At 37.0% G+C, this 19,737-nt stretch overlaps 1 protein-coding gene and 3 long non-coding RNA genes across 7 annotated transcripts; 2 read left to right on the top strand and 2 right to left on the bottom strand.

The window, feature by feature from the left end:
• The first annotated feature begins 615 nt into the window (after positions 1-615).
• On the top strand, positions 616-2,627 carry LOC133726371 (NAC domain-containing protein 92-like). Its single transcript, XM_062153901.1, has 3 exons — positions 616-1,093; positions 1,209-1,486; positions 1,595-2,627. The coding sequence occupies exons 1-3, from the start codon at positions 907-909 to the stop codon at positions 2,138-2,140; spliced, it is 1,011 nt and encodes a 336-aa protein (XP_062009885.1). The 5' UTR covers positions 616-906; the 3' UTR covers positions 2,141-2,627.
• An 8,439-nt stretch (positions 2,628-11,066) lies between these two features.
• LOC133746023 (uncharacterized) lies at positions 11,067-12,484 on the bottom strand. Its single transcript, XR_009863909.1, has 2 exons — positions 12,238-12,484; positions 11,067-11,330 (listed from the first exon to the last, which is right to left on the bottom strand). It is a non-coding gene; the product is annotated as an uncharacterized LOC133746023 (long non-coding RNA).
• Positions 12,485-12,702: 218 nt separating this feature from the next.
• On the bottom strand, positions 12,703-17,665 carry LOC133726369 (uncharacterized). Of its 4 annotated transcripts, none has more exons than XR_009854773.1 (6): positions 17,505-17,665; positions 17,347-17,381; positions 17,030-17,182; positions 16,197-16,311; positions 13,953-14,649; positions 12,703-13,043 (listed from the first exon to the last, which is right to left on the bottom strand). It is a non-coding gene; the product is annotated as an uncharacterized LOC133726369 (long non-coding RNA). The 4 variants fall into 4 exon arrangements; XR_009854772.1 differs by having other exon boundaries at positions 12,704-13,043; positions 13,918-14,649; positions 17,298-17,381; XR_009854774.1 differs by having other exon boundaries at positions 12,705-13,043; positions 13,918-14,649; positions 17,030-17,141; positions 17,505-17,664.
• Positions 17,666-17,837: 172 nt separating this feature from the next.
• Positions 17,838-18,694, top strand: LOC133726370 (uncharacterized). Its single transcript, XR_009854775.1, has 3 exons — positions 17,838-17,992; positions 18,086-18,165; positions 18,365-18,694. It is a non-coding gene; the product is annotated as an uncharacterized LOC133726370 (long non-coding RNA).
• Positions 18,695-19,737: the final 1,043 nt, after the last annotated feature.

Below are 19,737 nucleotides of genomic sequence, written 5' to 3'. Positions count from 1 at the left end.
CAAAATACTTATAAGATATTAACTTTACCTCGTTTTTAATTTAAACTTACATGTCACGATTTAATGCAACTCTACAGAAAGAAATACTAGTAAATCAACAATCATTTGTTAATATCCATTTCGTCAAAAAAATACTTGTCCAAAGAAAAATCTCATCAAAATTTTTTATTTAGTAATCGATACTTTATCATGCATTTTGACATAGACGTTCCGTTTTTGACGACTTTTGTTAAATAAAAGTAATTAGTTTTTCTAGTGACTTAGATATCAAAATCTCTCTTTAGAGATAAAAATAGCTAACGTTACAGGTGCTAGGATAGAGGAATTAATATCAGACTAATCAGGATCAGAGAGAGAGTTTTTATTTTTTTTCTTTGCTTCCCCTGTTCTTGATCTGAATTCAGAAAGAAGAGTTCTTAATTTTCACATTTACATAGATACAGGTCACACATGTCAATTGCTAGCTCATCCTGGTCAATAAAAATGGAATTTATTACAGAAAAGTTAAAAAGGGAGAGCTGAAAGTTTGAAACTATCCACCAGGTTGCCTTACTGCCCACGCTTCTTTTTCTCCCAAAACCAGTATTTAAGCGGGTTCTCTACCTCTCCACCCAAATTTTTTTTTTCTTCAACAAACCCCCACTCAATATCTCAGTTCATAGTTTTTTATTCTCTCTTCCTTTTATAATAGATTAGCTCTATAGCTTACCTTATCTGACAAAATCCTAGAGCTTGTAGCCTTGTATAGTTGATAGGTCTGCATACAATAGTCTTCTGTAGAATTAGACCCCTTTGCAGTTTATAGTTCCATAGGATTAACTTGGTTTTCTGTTTTGATTTCTGGAATTTAGAGATTTCAGATTCAGCAAATTTTCCTAGGAAAACAGTTTGTGTCAAGCAGAAGAAATGGAGAATGTTTCTGCGTTTATTAATGAAGATGGGCAGATGGAATTGCCTCCTGGATTCCGATTTCACCCGACAGATGAAGAACTCATAAGCCACTACCTTTCCCCGAAGGTTCTTGACAGTGGCTTCACCGCTAGAGCTATTGGGGAGGTGGATTTGAACAAGTGTGAGCCTTGGGATTTGCCTTGTAAGTCTTCAAAAACAAAATCAATTTGTCTCTGTTTTCCTCTGTTTTCAATTTAAAAATATTTATTTATTGTGATGTTTTCTCTGACTTTGTGTTCTGTGATTGTTCTATGAAGGGAGGGCTAAAATGGGTGAAAAGGAATGGTACTTTTTCTGTGTGAGGGACAGAAAATACCCAACTGGTTTAAGAACTAACCGGGCAACTGAAGCTGGGTACTGGAAAGCCACAGGCAAAGACAAGGAGATTTACAAGGCCAAAGCCCTTGTTGGAATGAAGAAGACTCTGGTTTTCTACAAAGGAAGGGCTCCAAAGGGTGAAAAGACCAACTGGGTCATGCATGAGTACAGATTGGAAGGCAAATACTCAGCCTATAATCTCCCCAAAACAGCTAAGGTATGAAATTTCATCTTGGTTTTGTTCTCTTTGTTTTCCCCTGTTTTCCCCTGTTTTCCTCTGTTTCCTTCAATTTTCTGATTTCTTATGGTTTCGTTTGGTTTTCAGAATGAGTGGGTGATTTGCAGAATTTTCCAAAAGTGTAGTGGTGGGAAGAAAACTCATATTTCGGGGTTGGTGAGGGAGAGCCCTTTCGGAAACGAATTCCGCCCTTCTTTCCTGCCACCACTAATGGATTCTCCACCCTACAACAACAGTGACACAAGAACCACCACCGTCGGTGAAACATCGCATGCGTCCTGCTTCTCCGATGCAATGGAGGATCAGAAAACCCAGGATGACATTATCGACAGCTTCAACAACAACAATATCAGCAGCAGCAACAACAACAACAGTCATCTGTTAGCTTCTTCATCCTCATTTCCGTTCAAGTCCTCGGTGCAGAACTCTTACTTCTCCGACCAAATCGCACCAAACACCGGAAATATGCAGTACCCGGACTCTGGTTTTATGCAAGACCAGTCTATTATGAGGTTGTTGACTGAGCCTCAAGCTCCAAGCTTGAGGCGCATCTCATCAAATTATTTGGGGGGTCAAGATGTTCCATCATACTCAGCTGCTCCAATAGAGTTTGATTCCATCTGGAATTACTGAACTCAAAGATGTGACGGTCTTAGATTTTCTGGAAAAATATCTAAGATCATTTACTGTCCCAAACTATTGTGTACTTGTATAGATTAGATCCTCCTCGTGGAGTCATAGAAGCACCAAGGATATTAGTCTGTATGTGAAGAAGAAAACCATAAGTTGTTTTACTTGAACAAACATCAAATGGAATGTAGTCTTGTGTGTTGTTATAGTGTAAACTCAATTCGTTATTGGTTTGATAATTCTTGTGATTTGGTAGATACAGTGGCAAAGGTGACATATATGATTTGTGTTCTCTCTCTTGAAGTTCAGTCGTTAGGTCACCAACCGAGAGTTCCTCGTTGATCAATAATTAGTGGCATACTACATGACGTCCATGCCATAGAAAAGCCATATATTATCGGCCAAAAGAAGAAAGCCATGTAAAATGTGAACTTTAAACAATACATTGTGCTGATAGATAAGCTTGTTTTCCCTAGTTCATTTTTCGGCATGCCATAGAAAGCCACAACATTATACTGCTAGCTCATTTACTTCTCAACATTTAAAGCATTTATGCAAGTTTTGAGTTCCAGATATCAAAATGAGAAAACAAAAATTGATACCGATGGATTTGAGTAAGATTTATCTAAAAGAATAAGTGTTACGTACTTATGTATATCTAATCACTATACTTTAAATGCCGTCGTGCACTAAGCTAAACGTGGCGACAAAGATTAATCTTTCACGTTAAGATAAGAAAAATATCATTAAATTTGGCGATGAAGATTTATCCCTTATGTTAAGAAAAACGTGAAGAATCACTATAGAGAAAATGTAGAAAAGGTATTTTCAAACGATACACCATGTTAAAAGTGTGTTGGATCATATCCATGCATTAAAAAAGCATTTGAAATTATGAAATATTAATGTTTACTGATCATATCGTTGACAGATGCTAGAAAGCAAAAAATTGATACTTGATAGATTTCGTCAAATTTTATTTGAAAAAAATGAGTGTCAAGTATATCTAATACACCACTCTACTTAAATTATCATTGTGTACTAAGTTAAACGTGGCGACAAAAATTTATCTTTCACGTTAAGAAAATAGAAACATTATTAAATGTGGGGACGAAGATTTATCCTTTGAGTTAAGAAAAAAGTGAAGTGTCATTAAGAGAAACAAACGATACACCACGTCAAAAGTGTATTTGATCATATCCATGCATTAAAAAAGTACTTGAGATTATGAAATATTAATGTTCGCCAATCATATTGTTGACAGATATTAAAAAGCAAAAAATTGATACCCAATAGATTTCATCAAATTTTATTTGAAAAAAAAAATGTCAAGTATATCTAATACACCACTAACTTAAATTATCATTGTGTACTAAGTTAAACTTGGCGACGAAGATTAATTTTTCACGTTAAGAAAATAGAAACATCATTAAATGTGGCGATGAGGATTTATCTTTTGTGTTAAAAAAAACGTGAAGCATCATTAAAGAGAAAAAAATGATACGCCACGTCAAAAGTGTATTGGATCATATCCATGCATCAAAAAAGTACTTGAGATTATGAAATAATAATGTTCACCGATCCTATTGTTGACAGATGTTTGAAAGCAAAAAATTGATACCCTATAGATTTTGTCAAATCTTATTTAAAATAAAAAAGTGTCAAGTATATCTAATACTCAATTTTACTTAAATTATCATTATGTACTAAATTAAACGTGGCAACAAATATTTATCTTTCATGTTTTTTTTTTTTTTTTGATAATGGAGCCAGTAGGCGAATATATATTCATCAAAAGCCAGAATAGGTAATTACATACTCTTCCGCTGCCATTTACAGACAAAAAGATAGTGGTAGTACCCACAATGGTACATAGAAAATAGACCAACTCATTGTACGATCAATACGTAGAGTAGCGGGAATCCCCTTTTGGTACTACGCCGGAGGCGCTAGAAAGATCCGGCCCTCCCAACCTAACTCTTTAGCCAATAAACCTAGCTGCCTAGAGACCTCAATTGGTGTACACCTAGATCCACTGAGAATTAAGCTGACAGGACCAGACCAAATGCAGAAAACTAAATGCACAAAGGTGCCTAGATTGTCCCTGAAAATGGAGCCTTATTGTAAATAGACAAAACTAAAAACATAGAAAAGGCTTAGGGCTAAACAACCCTAGCCTAAATAAAAGCCCAATGGGCAGCCCAACAGAGAAGGCCCAACTCAAGGTCCAGCAAGCCAGGTTGACCCAAGCCCAGTCACCCTTCCACCACGCCTGCAGCCGCCTCTGCAACCCCGCCACGATCCAACCTTGCCACGATCCCCGCCGTGAACCAGCCCCGCCATGAGCCGCTCCGTCAAGCTTCATTACAAGCCAGCACCGCCTCGAGCGCCAAGCCATTGTAGATCCAACGCCCAGCCCAGATCGTCGCAAGCCGCGCCGTCGCCTAGACGCCCACGAATCGCCGCCGCTGAATCGCCATCCCTGCACAGAAGAACTACCACAGACGCCCAGAAAGTGCGCCCACGTTTGCCGTCAAAACCAGGCCGCCAAACCACAAGCCATAGCCACCTCCTCTCCTGACCACAGCCCAGGGTATTGAAGTGCCCATCCGGCAGCCAGCAAACGACGATGAGGCCGAAGACGACGCCATCGACGGCCGCCGCCGGACAAGGAACAAACTGGTGGGTTTGGTGCTCTCTCGCGGCGCTAGGGAGAGAGTTCTCGGTTTTTAGGGTTTTTTTTTTTAGAAAATAAGTATTTATTTATCTTTCACGTTAAGAAAAATAGAAACATCGTTTAATGTGGCGATGAAGATTTATCTTTTATAATAAGAAAAACGTGAAGTATCGTTAAAGAGAAAAAACGATACACCACGTCAGAGGTGTTTTTGGATCATATCCATGCATTAAGCAATTATTTGAGATAGATGTTTAACAGAGATGAGATTAAACTCATTTACTTAAAAGAGTACCTCAATACATCTTTAAAGTGAGACGAATAAGACACCACATTAAAAATATATCGGATCAAATTCATACAATTAAAATATAGTTGTGGTTCTGAAACATTAATTTGTAGCGATGTATTGTTGACAGATGTTTAAAAGACTAGTTATGTACAACTTATCTACTTGATCGAATAGGTCTCAAAGTGTCTTTATAACGATCATATCCATGCACTATAAATTACTTATGGTTTCGAAACATTAATTTTTTGTGAGAATATTGTCGACAAATGTTTAACATGCATGGGCTAGAGCGTAGCTGCACAAAATTTATCTACTTTGAACAGTGTCAAATCTTTAGATGTGATTAGTATATATATATGAAAAGGAAAAATTGTGAGACTCGCGCCTTAATTCTTAAATCTAGGCCTGGGATCGGTTTGGCTCGGCTCGGGAATGGGGCTATACCGAGATCGATACCGACTTTATAGTTGGCTCGGATCGGTTCGGGATGCCGGAATTTTATCAAGGATACCGATTGGTTCCGAAACCGATTGATTCGGTACAGTTTCGGTACAAATCGGTTTCCACATTTTCATTTTCACGATCTGGATCTTCCACGTTTTCATTGTTGAACTCACTTCGTGAACTGGGTTCCTGGGTTGGTGGTGCAGAGGTGGATTGGAGCAAGGAAGAAGGTGGATCTGCAGTAGGTGCAGAGGTGGATTGGGACAAAGAGATGTGGGACTTGTTAGTTGAAGAAGAAGGAGAAGGAGAAGGAGAAGGAGGAGGAGGAGAAGGAGGAGGAGGAGGGGAGGAGGAGGAGGAGGAGGAGGAGGAGGAGGAGGAGGAGCAGAAGAAGAAGAAGAAGAAGGAGGAGGAGGAGAAGAAGGAGGAGGAGGAGGAGGAGGAGGAGGAGGAGAAGAAGAAGAAGAAGAAGAAGAAGAAGAAGAAGAAGAAGAAGAAGAAGAAGAAGAAGGAGAAGGAGGAGGAGGAGAAGAAGAAGAAGAAGAAGAAGAAGAAGAAGAAGAAGAAGGAGGAGGAGGAGAAGGAGGAGGAGGAGAAGGAGGAGGAGGAGAAGGAGAAGGAGGAGAAGGAGAAGGAGAAGGAGAAGGAGAAGGAGGAGAAGGAGAAGAAGAAGAAGAAGAATCAACCCATGTTCATACCCTCAATAATTGGTCTCAGACCAGTCATGGCAGCTCCACCACGTCCACGCGCACGACACCACCACCCCCGCCGTCTCCGTCAAACCGTACCCATGGCTCACCACGAATCTCAGCGACTCAATCCGAGACAGAACCGCCATGGGCAACGGAGCTCCGGAGGTCATGATCTGGTTTCGGCTCGGCTTGGACAATTCGGTATGTATTAGATCCATACCGGTGCCAATCCGTTTACATAGTTTTCGGTACGGTTCGGGTCGGGATGCCGAAGAACTATCTTTTCATACTTAGCTGATCGATTTCGGCTCGGATCGGACGGGATCGGTAACGGTTTCTCGGCTTTGAGTTCCCAGGCCTACTTAAATCCACTCGAGAAATTCACAAATTCTTACATATAGGCCAAAAAAGATGCGAATATAGTTTAAGTTCGAAAGTTATCCGAGCCCAACTAGACCTGCTCGAATATGACAAGTTATAATGTATTATTATAAATTATTAGTACGTGTTCTTTATACATGTTCCGCAAATAAAATAAAACAGTTATTGCATAGAGAAATAGTGAGAGAGAAAAGTGGAGGTTGTGAAATAATTTTTTTTACATTTTCTTAATAAACGCTAGACTCCAAACACACCCTTTGAGTGTGGATAATTACGTGGGAAGTTATTCCACAGAATGCATGTGGAGAAAATTACTGCACATATTTTGTTTTTGATTTTTGATTTTTTTTTGTTAAATTTCTTTTGTTTTTCTTTTATTTGTGAAATGACCATTTTGTCTTTCTCAAATATTTCAGTTCAAATGTTTTTTAATATTTGAGGGATATTTTGGTAAAAAAATTCTGTTTTGGCTGACAAACTCTCTTCTCTTTTTTGAATCACACCCAAATCGGGTGCCAATTTCATTCATCACATGCCAGAATGACCATTACATACCCTTCTGCTGCCTTCAACTAGACTAATCAAGAAGGTGTGGTAGTACCCACGGTGGTACATAGAAATAGGTCCACTCATTAAACATCAAATTCGTAGAAAATAACGTAAATCCTTCTTCAGTACTACTCCAGATGCACTATAGACACATAAAGTGCATAGTTCCCTAAAAACTTAAGGAATTATTAGAAAGTATAAAAACTAAATATTAGAAAAATCCTAAAGAGAGCAGCCCAAAACATATTTGTAGCCTAAGGCCCCAACAAGGCAGGCCTGACCCAACACACCACCACTAGTGACCACGATCCCAGCTCCAGTAACGACCTCCATCGCCACCAATCCAGAGCCACACACAAGCCTCCCCCGACGACACCACCCAAAGACACTGCACTTGCGTTCCCCGATCACCCGATTCACGAACCGCACAGGGCCCGAAGCCGCTCCGTTGAGTGCCATCATCACCGTGAGAGTCGCGATCAACGCTCCAGGAGACCAGACCTCCTCTATCCATTCATCCCACTAGTTGCCCCGATCCACCTCCGCTAGAAACCCCAAACCTACAATGCTAATGAACCACAAGCAGGACTTGGACACCCGTTTGGCAGCCGCATCGTAATCCACGTGGCCAGAGACTGACTCTGACACAAGGCACTGCCGGACGAGCACTGCTTGGCACGCTGGTGTGCTGATAGGGCGTCGCGGTCAGAAAGCGGCGCTTGTTAACATACTTTTTTGTGTTTGCAATTAGCCTACAAACTCTCTTCTCTTAATAATAGTATATATTATTTTATAATTGTCATATTTATCATTGTGATTAAATTTATTCTCAATTTTTTTTAATATTTTAGTGTTAAGTCTGTCAAAATGAGTTTGGCTAACAAAACATATTCTCTTAATATTAGTATAGATAATGAAAAAGAGAAGAGTGAGATAGAAAGTACTAAAAATATTGTAACAAAACAAAAGTTCTAAAAATATTGTAACAAGACAAAAAGTACTAAAAATATGTATATTTTAACTATTAGGGGGGTGCATATTTCTTGGGAGCTAGTAAGCTAGGAGCTAGGCATGAAAATCGTGTTATGTATGTACTACCTCTAAAGTCTTGAATGTAGGCAATATATATATTGCTCCACCTCCACGCACAACATACCGTGTATGACCTTAGCATAACCATAGTTGATCAAATTGATGAATACTTTTCCAAAAACTTAACGGTCCCATTATGGAGGAAATGACATAAGACATAACGGTTTCTTTGTACCATGACACCATGTTCTACTGTTGTCATCTGTCACCCAGAAGAATCCATGTACAGACGATAATATTATGTCATAGTTTACATATCAAATCAAGTGGATCTATAATTCTGTATGTATTAATTAAGATTAACCAGGGTGATTAGCTATCATATGTTCTAAACCTAATACAAACCTTCTCCCAAAATCGGAATAAATTTCCTAATAATGACGGGATCACAGTTCGGATGGATCGAGTTGTATATACAAGTTTCAAGATCCGTGTATGTTTTAGTTGGTTCTCTAAACCGGACATGATAATATATGAACCCTATTCCTAATTGCAAGCCTTGCACGAAATAATCCATGCCATTTCCGAATATGGAAATTGAAATTAATTTCTGGCTTTTCTCTCTTCCATTTAAGCTGTTCTGGTACAGCAGAAAGAGACAAAAGTCCAGTGCTTATATATATAGTTTATATTTTGGAAGTAGATGACTTACGTCCCTTGGTATGAAACTATGAATTCGGTATCTAATAAAACAGTGCTAGTTCGTCCCTTACTGTTTTATCACATATCGTTAGTAGATGACTTACGTCAAACAACAGTTTCACCCACGTGGCCTTAATTTAATTATGTGACCATGAACAGAAGAATATGCTCATTCCAAAATCTCTTGCCGTAATTCCATCGTATTCTTGGTATATGGCCTTTTCACTATTAAATTAAGAATAAGAAACCGAGTGTACCTAGCTACACACGGATAACTATAATAAAATTTGGTCTAATACGAATGTATTATGATTTACACCGTTGGATAGTATTGTAATAGTATATATTCCTGTACTTGATTACGGACTCAGAATATCTAGATTCTTTGTTTTTGGATTGTTATCTCTTCAAGTTTTGAGTACTTTTTAAAATTATTTTCACGTTCTAAAGTTTTTGTGCTCAGTTACATACTAGCTAATTAATTAGTAAATAAGAACACTACTACGTACTGCACTCTCCTATTGTTGATTTAATACCACCGTTGGCAGATTGCTCTTCAAACGGAAATGAAGGGAATTAGCTAGGGTTTATGACCACTACTAATTAGAAAACGGTGAAAGCCACTCTCCCTTAATCTTCAAAATCAGTGTGGACGCTGGCATGGAGAGAGGTTTAGGGTTATGCTGCCCGTGCAAAGTGACGGTGGCAACTCGCCGGGGAAGAGGATAAAAACGTGTGGGTCCCACATCCGAGCAACCAGCATCATCTCCATCATTCACGTGGGCGAAAGAGTTGGAGCTTAGCAGAACTGGGTTGTGTTCTCACGATGTTTCATCTCTGTGAGTGAAAGAATATAGGGGAATGTGAATATGGATTGTCTGTTTGTTTGAGATAGAAATTGGAAGCTTGATGGCCACAAGAAACACACACAGCATTAATATTCCTTATCACCCACATTTATAATTACGTATAATGGGTATACTGGGAACCACTTAACTGGTAATTATACGGTGAATTATATAAATTCGTCATGATACGTAAGAAGGTATTTAACATGTTTCTTCGTTAAAAATAGTGTATAATTGCTTGATATTAATGAAAGGGCCGCAAAAGAAAGACCCAAAATTATAAACCAAGCTAGAGAACATGTACTTCTGGATCTTTTGCTAGGGTTATAAGATAAAGAATTCGCTGGTGTGGTTTTTGCTCCAATGAGGTCGAATAACCATTCTGAATCACGGTTTGTGCCACATAAGCTCGTATACTACGTCCCAATGTTGGTTTTCTCATCTTTGCGGGGTATTTCTATGTTAATCCTACGTTTCTTTTTTGTTACAACATCAATGAATGCACACTTGATTTAGTGTATAGTCATTTTGGTAATGACTATCAATCTTTCTGGGTTTACAAAATATTGTAATACAAATTCTTAAATAGAAATATGATGTATAAGTTATGTATAGATAATCTCATGAATTAGTTTGTTAATAAGATTCTACCATTTAACAACCCTTAAAGCTGGTGGATCCATAACAAACAATAAGTGCTACATATAAAAGAGGTCAAGGTACGTGACAGAATTTTAGGATGATAAGATTTGTTGAATGTGCATAGAGTGTGATCAATAATGAGCTATATCTAGTGGATAAAACTAGGATGAAATAGGGTGTAAACTTGTGGTCTGGAACTCTGGATAAGGTAGAAAAGGAGTACTGAAGCTTAATTATCTCTTTTTGCTTAGCTAGCCTTCTTTGTTCTTTTTATGGTTATGTAGAGGCAACTACTCTGTTCAACAAGGACTGAAAGTTTTGCCTCATTTGGTAAAAGTTGATAAACTCCTTTATCTCTTCGTCTCAGCAGGCAGACGTAAAAGTCGATAAGTGGTGTAAAAGCTTCATTCGACACACTTTGCTTTTGCACAGTGCAAATGCATTGAACTACTCTCATTTTTATTCTTTCGATCTCATTCATTTGTATCTGGAAACTGAACAAGCTTTGACGTCCATGAATGACGATAAGGTATAACTGATATATTATATACACTAGGCAGCTCGCCTGCGCGATGCTGCGGGTTTATATATATTTTTTCCTTCTAAATTTTATAGGCAATAGAGTAGCAATCACAATCTAAGAGATGTTAACGGAATATGTTACATATTATAAAAGTTGGTATTTCAACTAGACATGAATATATGCATATTCGAGAAGGAGGAGCTCCTGTATTTAAATTTTTCAAGAAAGAGATATTCTAACCGAAGATGTTCTTTATACACAAATTACAAAGCTATTGCCAAAATATTCTACATTTTGAGTTTGAAAGAATCATTCTACATGAGTTATTCAGATATGTTATATGTTGGTTCATATGCTGTTGAGGCTGTGAAAGTGAGTTCTTCATTTACTCTTGGATGTGATGGGCTGTCACTGAAACAAACAACAAAATATAAAGACCAGCATATGAAACTTAAAGATTTAAGCTTTTAGTCCTACACTTTTTCTGTGTGTGGTACATGAGGCTGAACATTCAAATGTCTGAAGAACAACGTTAAAAAAAGAATCATATGTGATGATTTTTGGCATTTTCACAAAGAGGTGATGTGCACTGCTAATCCGTAAATCTGAACTCAGAGACATAATTATAGCTGCTTGAAATCTAATGATCAGTAAAGCATAGTAGTGATCCAACTTCTAGATATTCCTATCCTATGATTATCAAAACGATGACTTGGGCTTCACCTAATCAATCATGTTCTCATTCAAGCCAACTAACAACCCGTATGAGTATGATCACTTCAAAATTTCCGAACTTCACAGGAAACAAATAGATACCCACTTTCAGGTTGGTAAGAAATCGAGAAAAAAAAAGGAAAAACCCATATTTTTTTTGGAGAAATCCCTGTATGATAATGCAAAATTAAGAGCATGAAAGAGACTACCAAACTCTATACCCAAACAATTCTTGACATAAATAGCATGCAAATTGAACTAAACATGAGTACAAACAATAAACAACAATGATTACGAACTGAAATAAACCAATCTTCTCTACCTTTCGTATACTTCCACTCACTCACTCTACCTTAGAGCTAAAAGAAATGAAAAGACCTCCCTCTCTCTACATTAAGCTTATTTTCTTCAGCTGGTGTTTTAGATTTTTCTGTGGAACCATTTTATGAGACAAACAAAGCATTACGAAAATCAGAAATTCACCACCAACTCACACAAAAACAGAGAAAGACCTAGAACTTCACCACAAAACCAATCACAAATCCATGATCCAAACAAAATCCACAGACCAGATCATAAAGTTGAGGATGAAAGAGATTGGTACATGTCCTTGGCCTGATCATTGGCTCTGACGTCAGCTTGGTACCTGGTTTTGCAGGTGTCAAGCGGGCACAGAATGGCAGTGATCCTATGGCTCGTGAAGCGGCCTCTGATGTCTATATCTTGATCTTCTTCTTCGTCTTCGTCAAATTATTTGTTTATATATATAGGACGTGTAGGGATCGAGACTGTGACTGGAAATCTTCGTATTTCGGATGCAGAGGCGAGAAGAGCGAAAGACTGGCGCTGCTACGTCGCTATCTACGTCGCTATACGGACTAATGGCAAGACTGTAAATTATCACAACATAAGGACGAAAACGTAATTTCGACAAACCGGCTCGGCTCGAGCCGATACCAAAACGGCTTAGTAACAGTAATATGTTACATTTTCAGTTTACCCCCTCCAACTTAGGGGTAAACTGAATTTAGTCCTATTATAAAAGCTGGTATTATATTTTTTTTTCTTCTTCTAAATTTTATAGGCAATAGAGTAGCAATCACAATCTAAGAGATGTTAACGGAATATGTTACATATTATAAAAACTGGTATTTCAACCAGACATGAATATATGCTTATTCGAGAAAGAGGAGGCTCCTGTATTTAAATTTTTCAAGAAAGAGATATTCTAACCGAAGATGTTCTTTATACACAAATTACAAAGCTATCGCCAAAATATTCTACATTTTGAGTTTGAACGAATCATTCTACATGACTTCTTCGGATATGTTATCTGTTGGTTCATATGCTATTGAGGCCTCTTCTGTGAAAGTGAGTTCTTCATTTGCTCTTGGATGTGATGGGCTGTCACTGAAACAAACAACAAAATATAAAGAGCAGCATATGAAACTTAAAGATTTAAGCTTTTAGTCCTACACTTTTTCTGTGTGTGGTACATGAGGCTGAACATTCAAATGTCTGAAGAACAACGTTAAAATAAGAATCATCACATATTTGTTTTTGGCATTTTCACAAAGAGGTGATGTGCACTGCTAATCCGTAATTCTTAACTCAGAGACACAATTATAGCTGCTTGAAATCTAATGATCAGTAAAGCATAGTAGTGATCCAACTTCTAGATATTCCTATCCTATGATTATCAAAACGATGACTTGGGCTTCACCTAATCAATCATGTTCTCATTCAAGCCAACTAACAACCCGTATGAGTATGATCACTTCAAAATTTCCGAACTTCACAGGAAACAAATAGATACCCACTTTCAGGTTGGTAAGAAATCGAGAAAAAAAAAGGGAAAAACCCATATTTTTTTTGGAGAAATCCCTGTATGATAATGCAAAATTAAGAGCATGAAAGAGACTACCAAACTCTATACCCAAACAATTCTTGACATAAATAGCGTGCAAATTGAACTAAACATGAGTACAAACAATAAACAACAATGATTACGAACTGAAATAAACCAATCTTCTCTACCTTTCGTATACTTCCACTCACTCACTCTACCTTAGAGCTAAAAGAAATGAAAAGACCTCCCTCTCTCTACATTAAACTTATTTTCTTCAGCTGGTGTTTTAGATTGTTCTGTGGAACCATTTTATGAGACAAACAAAGCATTACGAAAATCAGAAATTCACCACCAACTCACACAAAAACAGAGTAAGACCTAGAATTTCACCACAAAACCAATCACAAATCCATGATCCAAACAAAATCCACATACCAGATCATAAAGTTGAGGATGAAAGAGATTGGTACATGTCCTTGGCCTGATCATTGGCTCTGACGTCAGCTTGGTACCTGGTTTTGCAGGAGTCAAGCGGGCACAGAATGGCAGTGATCCTATGGCTCGTGAAGCGGCCTCTGATGTCTATATCTTGATCTTCTTCTTCGTCTTCGTCAAATTATTTGTTTATATATATAGGACGTGTAGGGATCGAGACTGTGACTGGAAATCTTCGTATTTCGGATGCAGAGGCGAGAAGAGCGAAAGACTGGCGCTGCTACGTCGCTATACGGACTAATGGCAAGACTATAAATTATCACAACATAAGGACGAAAATGTAATTTCGACAAACGGCTCGGCTCGAGCCGATACCAAAACGACTTAGTAACAGTAACCGGAAACCCATCTTTAATATCAGTACTAGGTAATTCTTCCCGCGCGATGCCGCGGGTTATCTTGCTCGTTAAGTATTATACATTCATCATACATTCTAAATATTTCAAAAGCTAGTGTTTCTACCAGGTTTGTTTAATGACATACTTACCATTTACATTTTTCAAAAAATTGACCTTCTAACCAAATCCCTTTTGTTATATGCTAGTTACAAAATTGGTTAGTGTCAACAGAAGTAGCCTATGGTTGTAGTTGACACAACTTTTTTACACCAGATCCTCCAAGGTGTCATCGTTTGTTTCATTTGTAGCTAGTGTTGTCTGTGACGGGCTGTCGCTGTAAATCATAACAGCGGATAGTCAGTAGTGACTAATCACAGTGGATAATCTTCCAGAGACAAAAACAAAGCATAGTAAATAGTGGCTTTTTCAATTGTAATCAGATAGGCAATATGGTATACATAAAAGGCATGCTATGTGTTTTCCAAATCAGTATGGCAATATGCTACACATAAAAGGCAAGGTTTTAGTTTGAATAAAGGAATGTGTTTTCCAAACAAATCAGCAGAATTTACAGGTATAAACTGGAAGATACATAAGAGAAGATCTCAACTTCCTTTTCCAAACTCAGATGCAAATTGTGTAACAAAATCAGGAACCAAAACCATAAGAATGTGATGGGTTATTGCTGAAACAAACAAAAAACAGAATATCTAAGGTTTATATTCTCTGAAAGAATTTGTAATTCGTTAAAGCCAGTTGCTCCAAATTAGTTGGAAAGCATAAGTTCACTGAGCAAAAAGTGAATCATAGATGTTATGTTATTGCATTTTTTGTTTTCAAAGTTAAAACATGTAAATCAGTCTCTTTGATCGGTATACACACTGAACCAAGATAAAAGAGCTTATACACTATGAAAAACAGATAGAATATATATATATATATATTATCAACAAAAAACAGTGCCAGCGCGCGCTTGTTTCCTCATTTTATATAAAGGCTTTAAGTTCAGAAAATCTTAGCGCACAAAGTTATAAACAAAGGAAGACATGGAATGAGTAAATCTTGGCACACAGAGTTATATAAAAGATGCATTAATCGTATCATATAAAAGATGCAAGACATAAAAGATGCACTCTTCTAAAACACTCATAAAAGAGTGTACAGAGGATCGAGATTATTAACTAAGAGTGGAAGTCAGAAGAAAAGGGAAAGCTTCTCAATATTTCATATGATATATGTTTGTAATTATTAAGCCACCTTTTCCTATTGGAAGCTGGTGATCAATCACAATGGTCAAGGTGTTATTTAAAGCGATCTGGAAAAAGAAGGTTACAGTAACTTTCAGAATAAATAAAAACAGAACCATACTTGCAGCAAATGAAAAATTTATTAAGAAAAGGCTCACAACCACTAATCTCTCCTAGTAACTTAATTATTGTTAAATATTCAGTTTATTTGAGATATGAACAAAGAAATAAAAAGTCATGCATATGTCAGAGCAAAACAAAACAAATATAAGCAAATTAAAGTAGGAAAAAGCCAATGTCAGATTGAACATAAGAAAGCATTAATAAAAAGACCAGATCATACAAACTTGAAGTCAGTTTGTTCGACCATTTATGAAATAAACAGAAGGCAAATATAATTTATCCAAAGTAAAATTGAACCGGCACAAAGTATAATCTTATACAGAATGCAGAATTCAATAATAAAAACATATTACTGATCTTAGATACATGTTGATTAACTCACTGACAATGGGATTGAAAAAGGCAACCTAAGACACAAAATGGCAAAAATCACCACTATAGAAACAAACAAAATGAATATGCATCAAACCCAGATCCACAATTTATCAGTAGGCAGAAGATTTATGCTCACCGTTCTCTATTTTTAGCTTTTCTGAAAATGATGAAGGGTCAACACCTTGACCATTCTCATGCTCTTCAATAGACCTTAGTTGGGAGTCTGGTATCTGGTATCCTGCTAACAGACCCTGCAGTAGGAAGATCATACTGATATTACTCAGATTATGAATGCAGAAAGCAGGAAAAGAGATGCGCTTTTACAGGTTAGCTCCTTTGGAAAGTCATGATTCCTAGTTTCTACTAATGCATGTCAGTTCATTATTAAACTCTCAGGGATTTTCATATTACAAATTTTTAGTTTCAAAAGTGAAGTATTATTAAGCGGTTCATACAGATGAATGACCTAGTGATTCTAGTATTTGATTGAAGTATAAAGGATTAAGAGTTTGATGTAATTGGGATTCAGATTATTAACAAAAACGAAGCTCAACACCCAACCAATACAATTCTTGCAGCTCTCTGTAAAACATACCCATGGCACAATCTAACCCCATGCAAACCAAGCTAAACAACCCATTCCTACCAACTACAATGCTCAGTAAAGATTTCTTAATTAAACGAACAGAGAAAATGTTGAAATTTTGGAATTTCCTCGACCTATTAAATGGTTGGCTAGAACATAATTTCAAGCAAAGAAGCATAAATACTCAATTTCTCATTATCCAAAGCCGAAACAGGTATTTAAAGGTCCTAAATTTACAGTAGAAGGATCCAATTCAGATCGAATTGATGCTTGGTTTTGAAGCAGATCACATGCATCCACATTCCACAGTGAAGGCAACAATGCAAAGAGAAAAAAAACATAAACCTCAAAAACCAGCAACAATTTCAATCAACAAAGCTGACCTCAAATCTACACCGAACACCAAAATACCATTCTCAGCCAGCAGAATGCCTTGGAGAGATGGATTAAGCAGATGCAAGAACGAATCAATAGCCCCTCGATTTACAAAAAGCCCTAGCGCATGCAACAATGAATAAACATAATTTCAAGAGTCTCTGCAAGCCAGATCACTGGGACAGTTAGCAATGAATTTCTTGACTTCTCAGTTGTGTGCAATATTAATTAGGAGCATATTTTCATTATTTGTTGACTGATTTTAATGCGACTAACCTATCTCAGTTAAATTTCAAGTAATTCCACAACTTTTTCATCATCTTACCATGCATTCAACTTGATTTCTTATTCAAGAGCTTTCTGAAAACCATTCAAAACCAACAAACAATGAGAAATTTACAACCATCAAAAACTAAACCACATAGATCAAACATTATCAAATCAATAAACTTTCACATTCGGAGCCGAAGTAATCAAAATTACCTGCTTGTGACGATTGGGGCATCAGAATTTACAAATCGTTTTAATAACAGAGAAACAATCTGCCAATCAAACCCAAAATGATTAGGTCAAACACTGATTTACCAGCAAGAAACAAAAACCCAGAAAAACCCATTTCGCCAAAACCCCAAAATTCTTCAAGCCAATGAATAATTTGCGACATCACTCATCACCAAACAATTTGCATTTAAATTATTTTTCTAAAAGGACAAAACGGTAATTTCGATCATCGGCTCATCTTGAGCTGCTACTGTTACTAATCTAAGAAAGGTATATCCTCCCACCTCCTCTTTACGTGCAAAAACTGCATATTGGTAGCAATACCCCTCTCATAATCTCACACACTTTAAACAACAAGAAGTCTAAGAAAGGTATGTTGTGGTTCCATGGAAGAATATTCAATGAAGGGACCTTAAACTGTTCAATTTGTTCATTCAGGAGCTTTGTTTTGTTCACGCGGAAAACTGTTGGTAAGCAGTGTATTATTGTCCTTATTGCAACTCTTATTCATTTTGATTTCATGTTTATTGATCCTTTCTGATTGTATGTGTCTTTTGAAATAGGTGAGGGCTTATGATCTATGAATTGTGACTTTTGATAACACTTCTTTGACGATTTCATCCGCGTTTTATGAATCAATTGGGTAATTGTTTGTTTATCTCTATCTCACTGGTCAAGGATTTGTTTTTCTTTGAAAAATTTATGCTTTATTAGAGAAATCAGTACACTACACCACACACTTAATTTGTACGTTTCTTCTTTTCTCAATTGCAAACCATATTACCTTAAGTTCTCTTCGCCGGACTATCATATCGCTACCTCTTTTTTTTTTTTTTTTCCAGGAAAAGATCAAGTGATGATCTTGATCAGCTCTGGCGTATTCACTGCAGCTATACATATGACAATCTAGGAGAGTCAACAAAGCCTTGATCTGTCGGCTATTGCTCGATCTTAGGATTAAATCTAAATTTGTGGTACGTAAAAGTGATGAGATCGGAACCGTCATGTTTCTTTGCTTAGGAAAGGGAATTCGTCTTTTAATTCCAGTAGGCCATCGTTTGTATTGAATAATTATGATACAACTAATCGGTAATAATAGTAGGTGTCATGGTAATTTCTTTCTCTGTCATCTCTGAATTTATGTTGTAACTTGCTTTTAATATACAAAGGATTCCAATCAGCTACCGTACCCTTTCATTTATCGTTTGATTATAAGCAGTTGTTGAAATTTACATTGAAAAGATGCATATTGAAAAGAAGGATTGGAGGAGTTGGATTTGGACCGTAAGGTATATTAATGATTTCTCCTCTTATCTATTTTAAATGGGATGTGTATTGAAACCGTTTGCTCTTGAAAATTTTATTCCGTTATTAAAATTTTATTTTTGGTTTTTCAGGGAATCTCATAAGCAATTAATTATAAAGTCTTGATGGTTAACCTAAAGAGATGTTGTTCATGGACTCGAAAGCGTTTAAACTGAAAGTATTCAAAAGAAACAAATTATTCGCAAGCGCGAGCACGGCCCTTTTGCACGTGCGTAAGCACGTGCAGGAAGGCTAGTATAGTATAATTTTGATAACTTGTGTTCAGGTGGGGAATATTAATATTGCCGTTTAACACGATGCATGGCATATTGGCATGGTTAACACCAAATCCCTATGGAATGCAAATGTTCCCAAAAGAAGTGATTCAGCAGTTAACTTAAAAGAAAGTTATATTGGAAACCTTTAGAGCTTGCTCGAGTTAGAGGTGTCAAACGGGCCGGCCCGGCCCGTTTTAAGCGGGCCTAGTCATGTTTCGTGCCGTGCTTGGGCCGGCCCATTTATTATCGTGCCGGGCTCGTGCCGGCCCATTTACTTAAACATTAAATCCGGTCCGGCCCATGGCCCGAGCCTATATCGTGCCAGGCCGTGCTCGTGCCTACTCACTATAAAACACGATTTTAAAATCTTAATTTGAATAAATAAAAAATAATTAGAAAAAAACACATATTTAATATTTAGAAAAAATACTTTATGTCAAAACAATGATATAATGTTTTATTTCACTATTTTGCTAACATAAAAGAAATAGCATTGGTGGAATTGTCATCAGATTTTAAATAAAAAAGTCTAATATTCAAATCTCATCATTGTGGTTTTTTAATATTTTTAAAAACAAAATGAAATTTTGTGTTTGTAACGGGCCGACCCACAATATGTCGTGTTCGGGCCG

The sequence above is a fragment of the Rosa rugosa genome, chromosome 1 (assembly GCF_958449725.1).
Source record: "Rosa rugosa chromosome 1, drRosRugo1.1, whole genome shotgun sequence".
NCBI classification, from domain to species: domain Eukaryota; kingdom Viridiplantae; phylum Streptophyta; class Magnoliopsida; order Rosales; family Rosaceae; genus Rosa; species Rosa rugosa.
This window is presented reverse-complemented; position numbering and strand designations above follow the sequence as displayed.

What these genes read in the sequence shown, in the direction of transcription:
- LOC133726371 (XM_062153901.1), top strand. Translation starts at nt 907, where the DNA reads ATGGAGAATGTTTCTGCGTTTATTAATGAAGATGGGCAGATGGAATTG. An exon ending in TGAGCCTTGGGATTTGCCTT is followed by an intron (nt 1,094 to 1,208) that starts GTAAGTCTTCAA and finishes TGTTCTATGAAG; the next exon opens with GGAGGGCTAAAATGGGTGAA. An exon ending in ATCTCCCCAAAACAGCTAAG is followed by an intron (nt 1,487 to 1,594) that starts GTATGAAATTTC and finishes TTTGGTTTTCAG; the next exon opens with AATGAGTGGGTGATTTGCAG.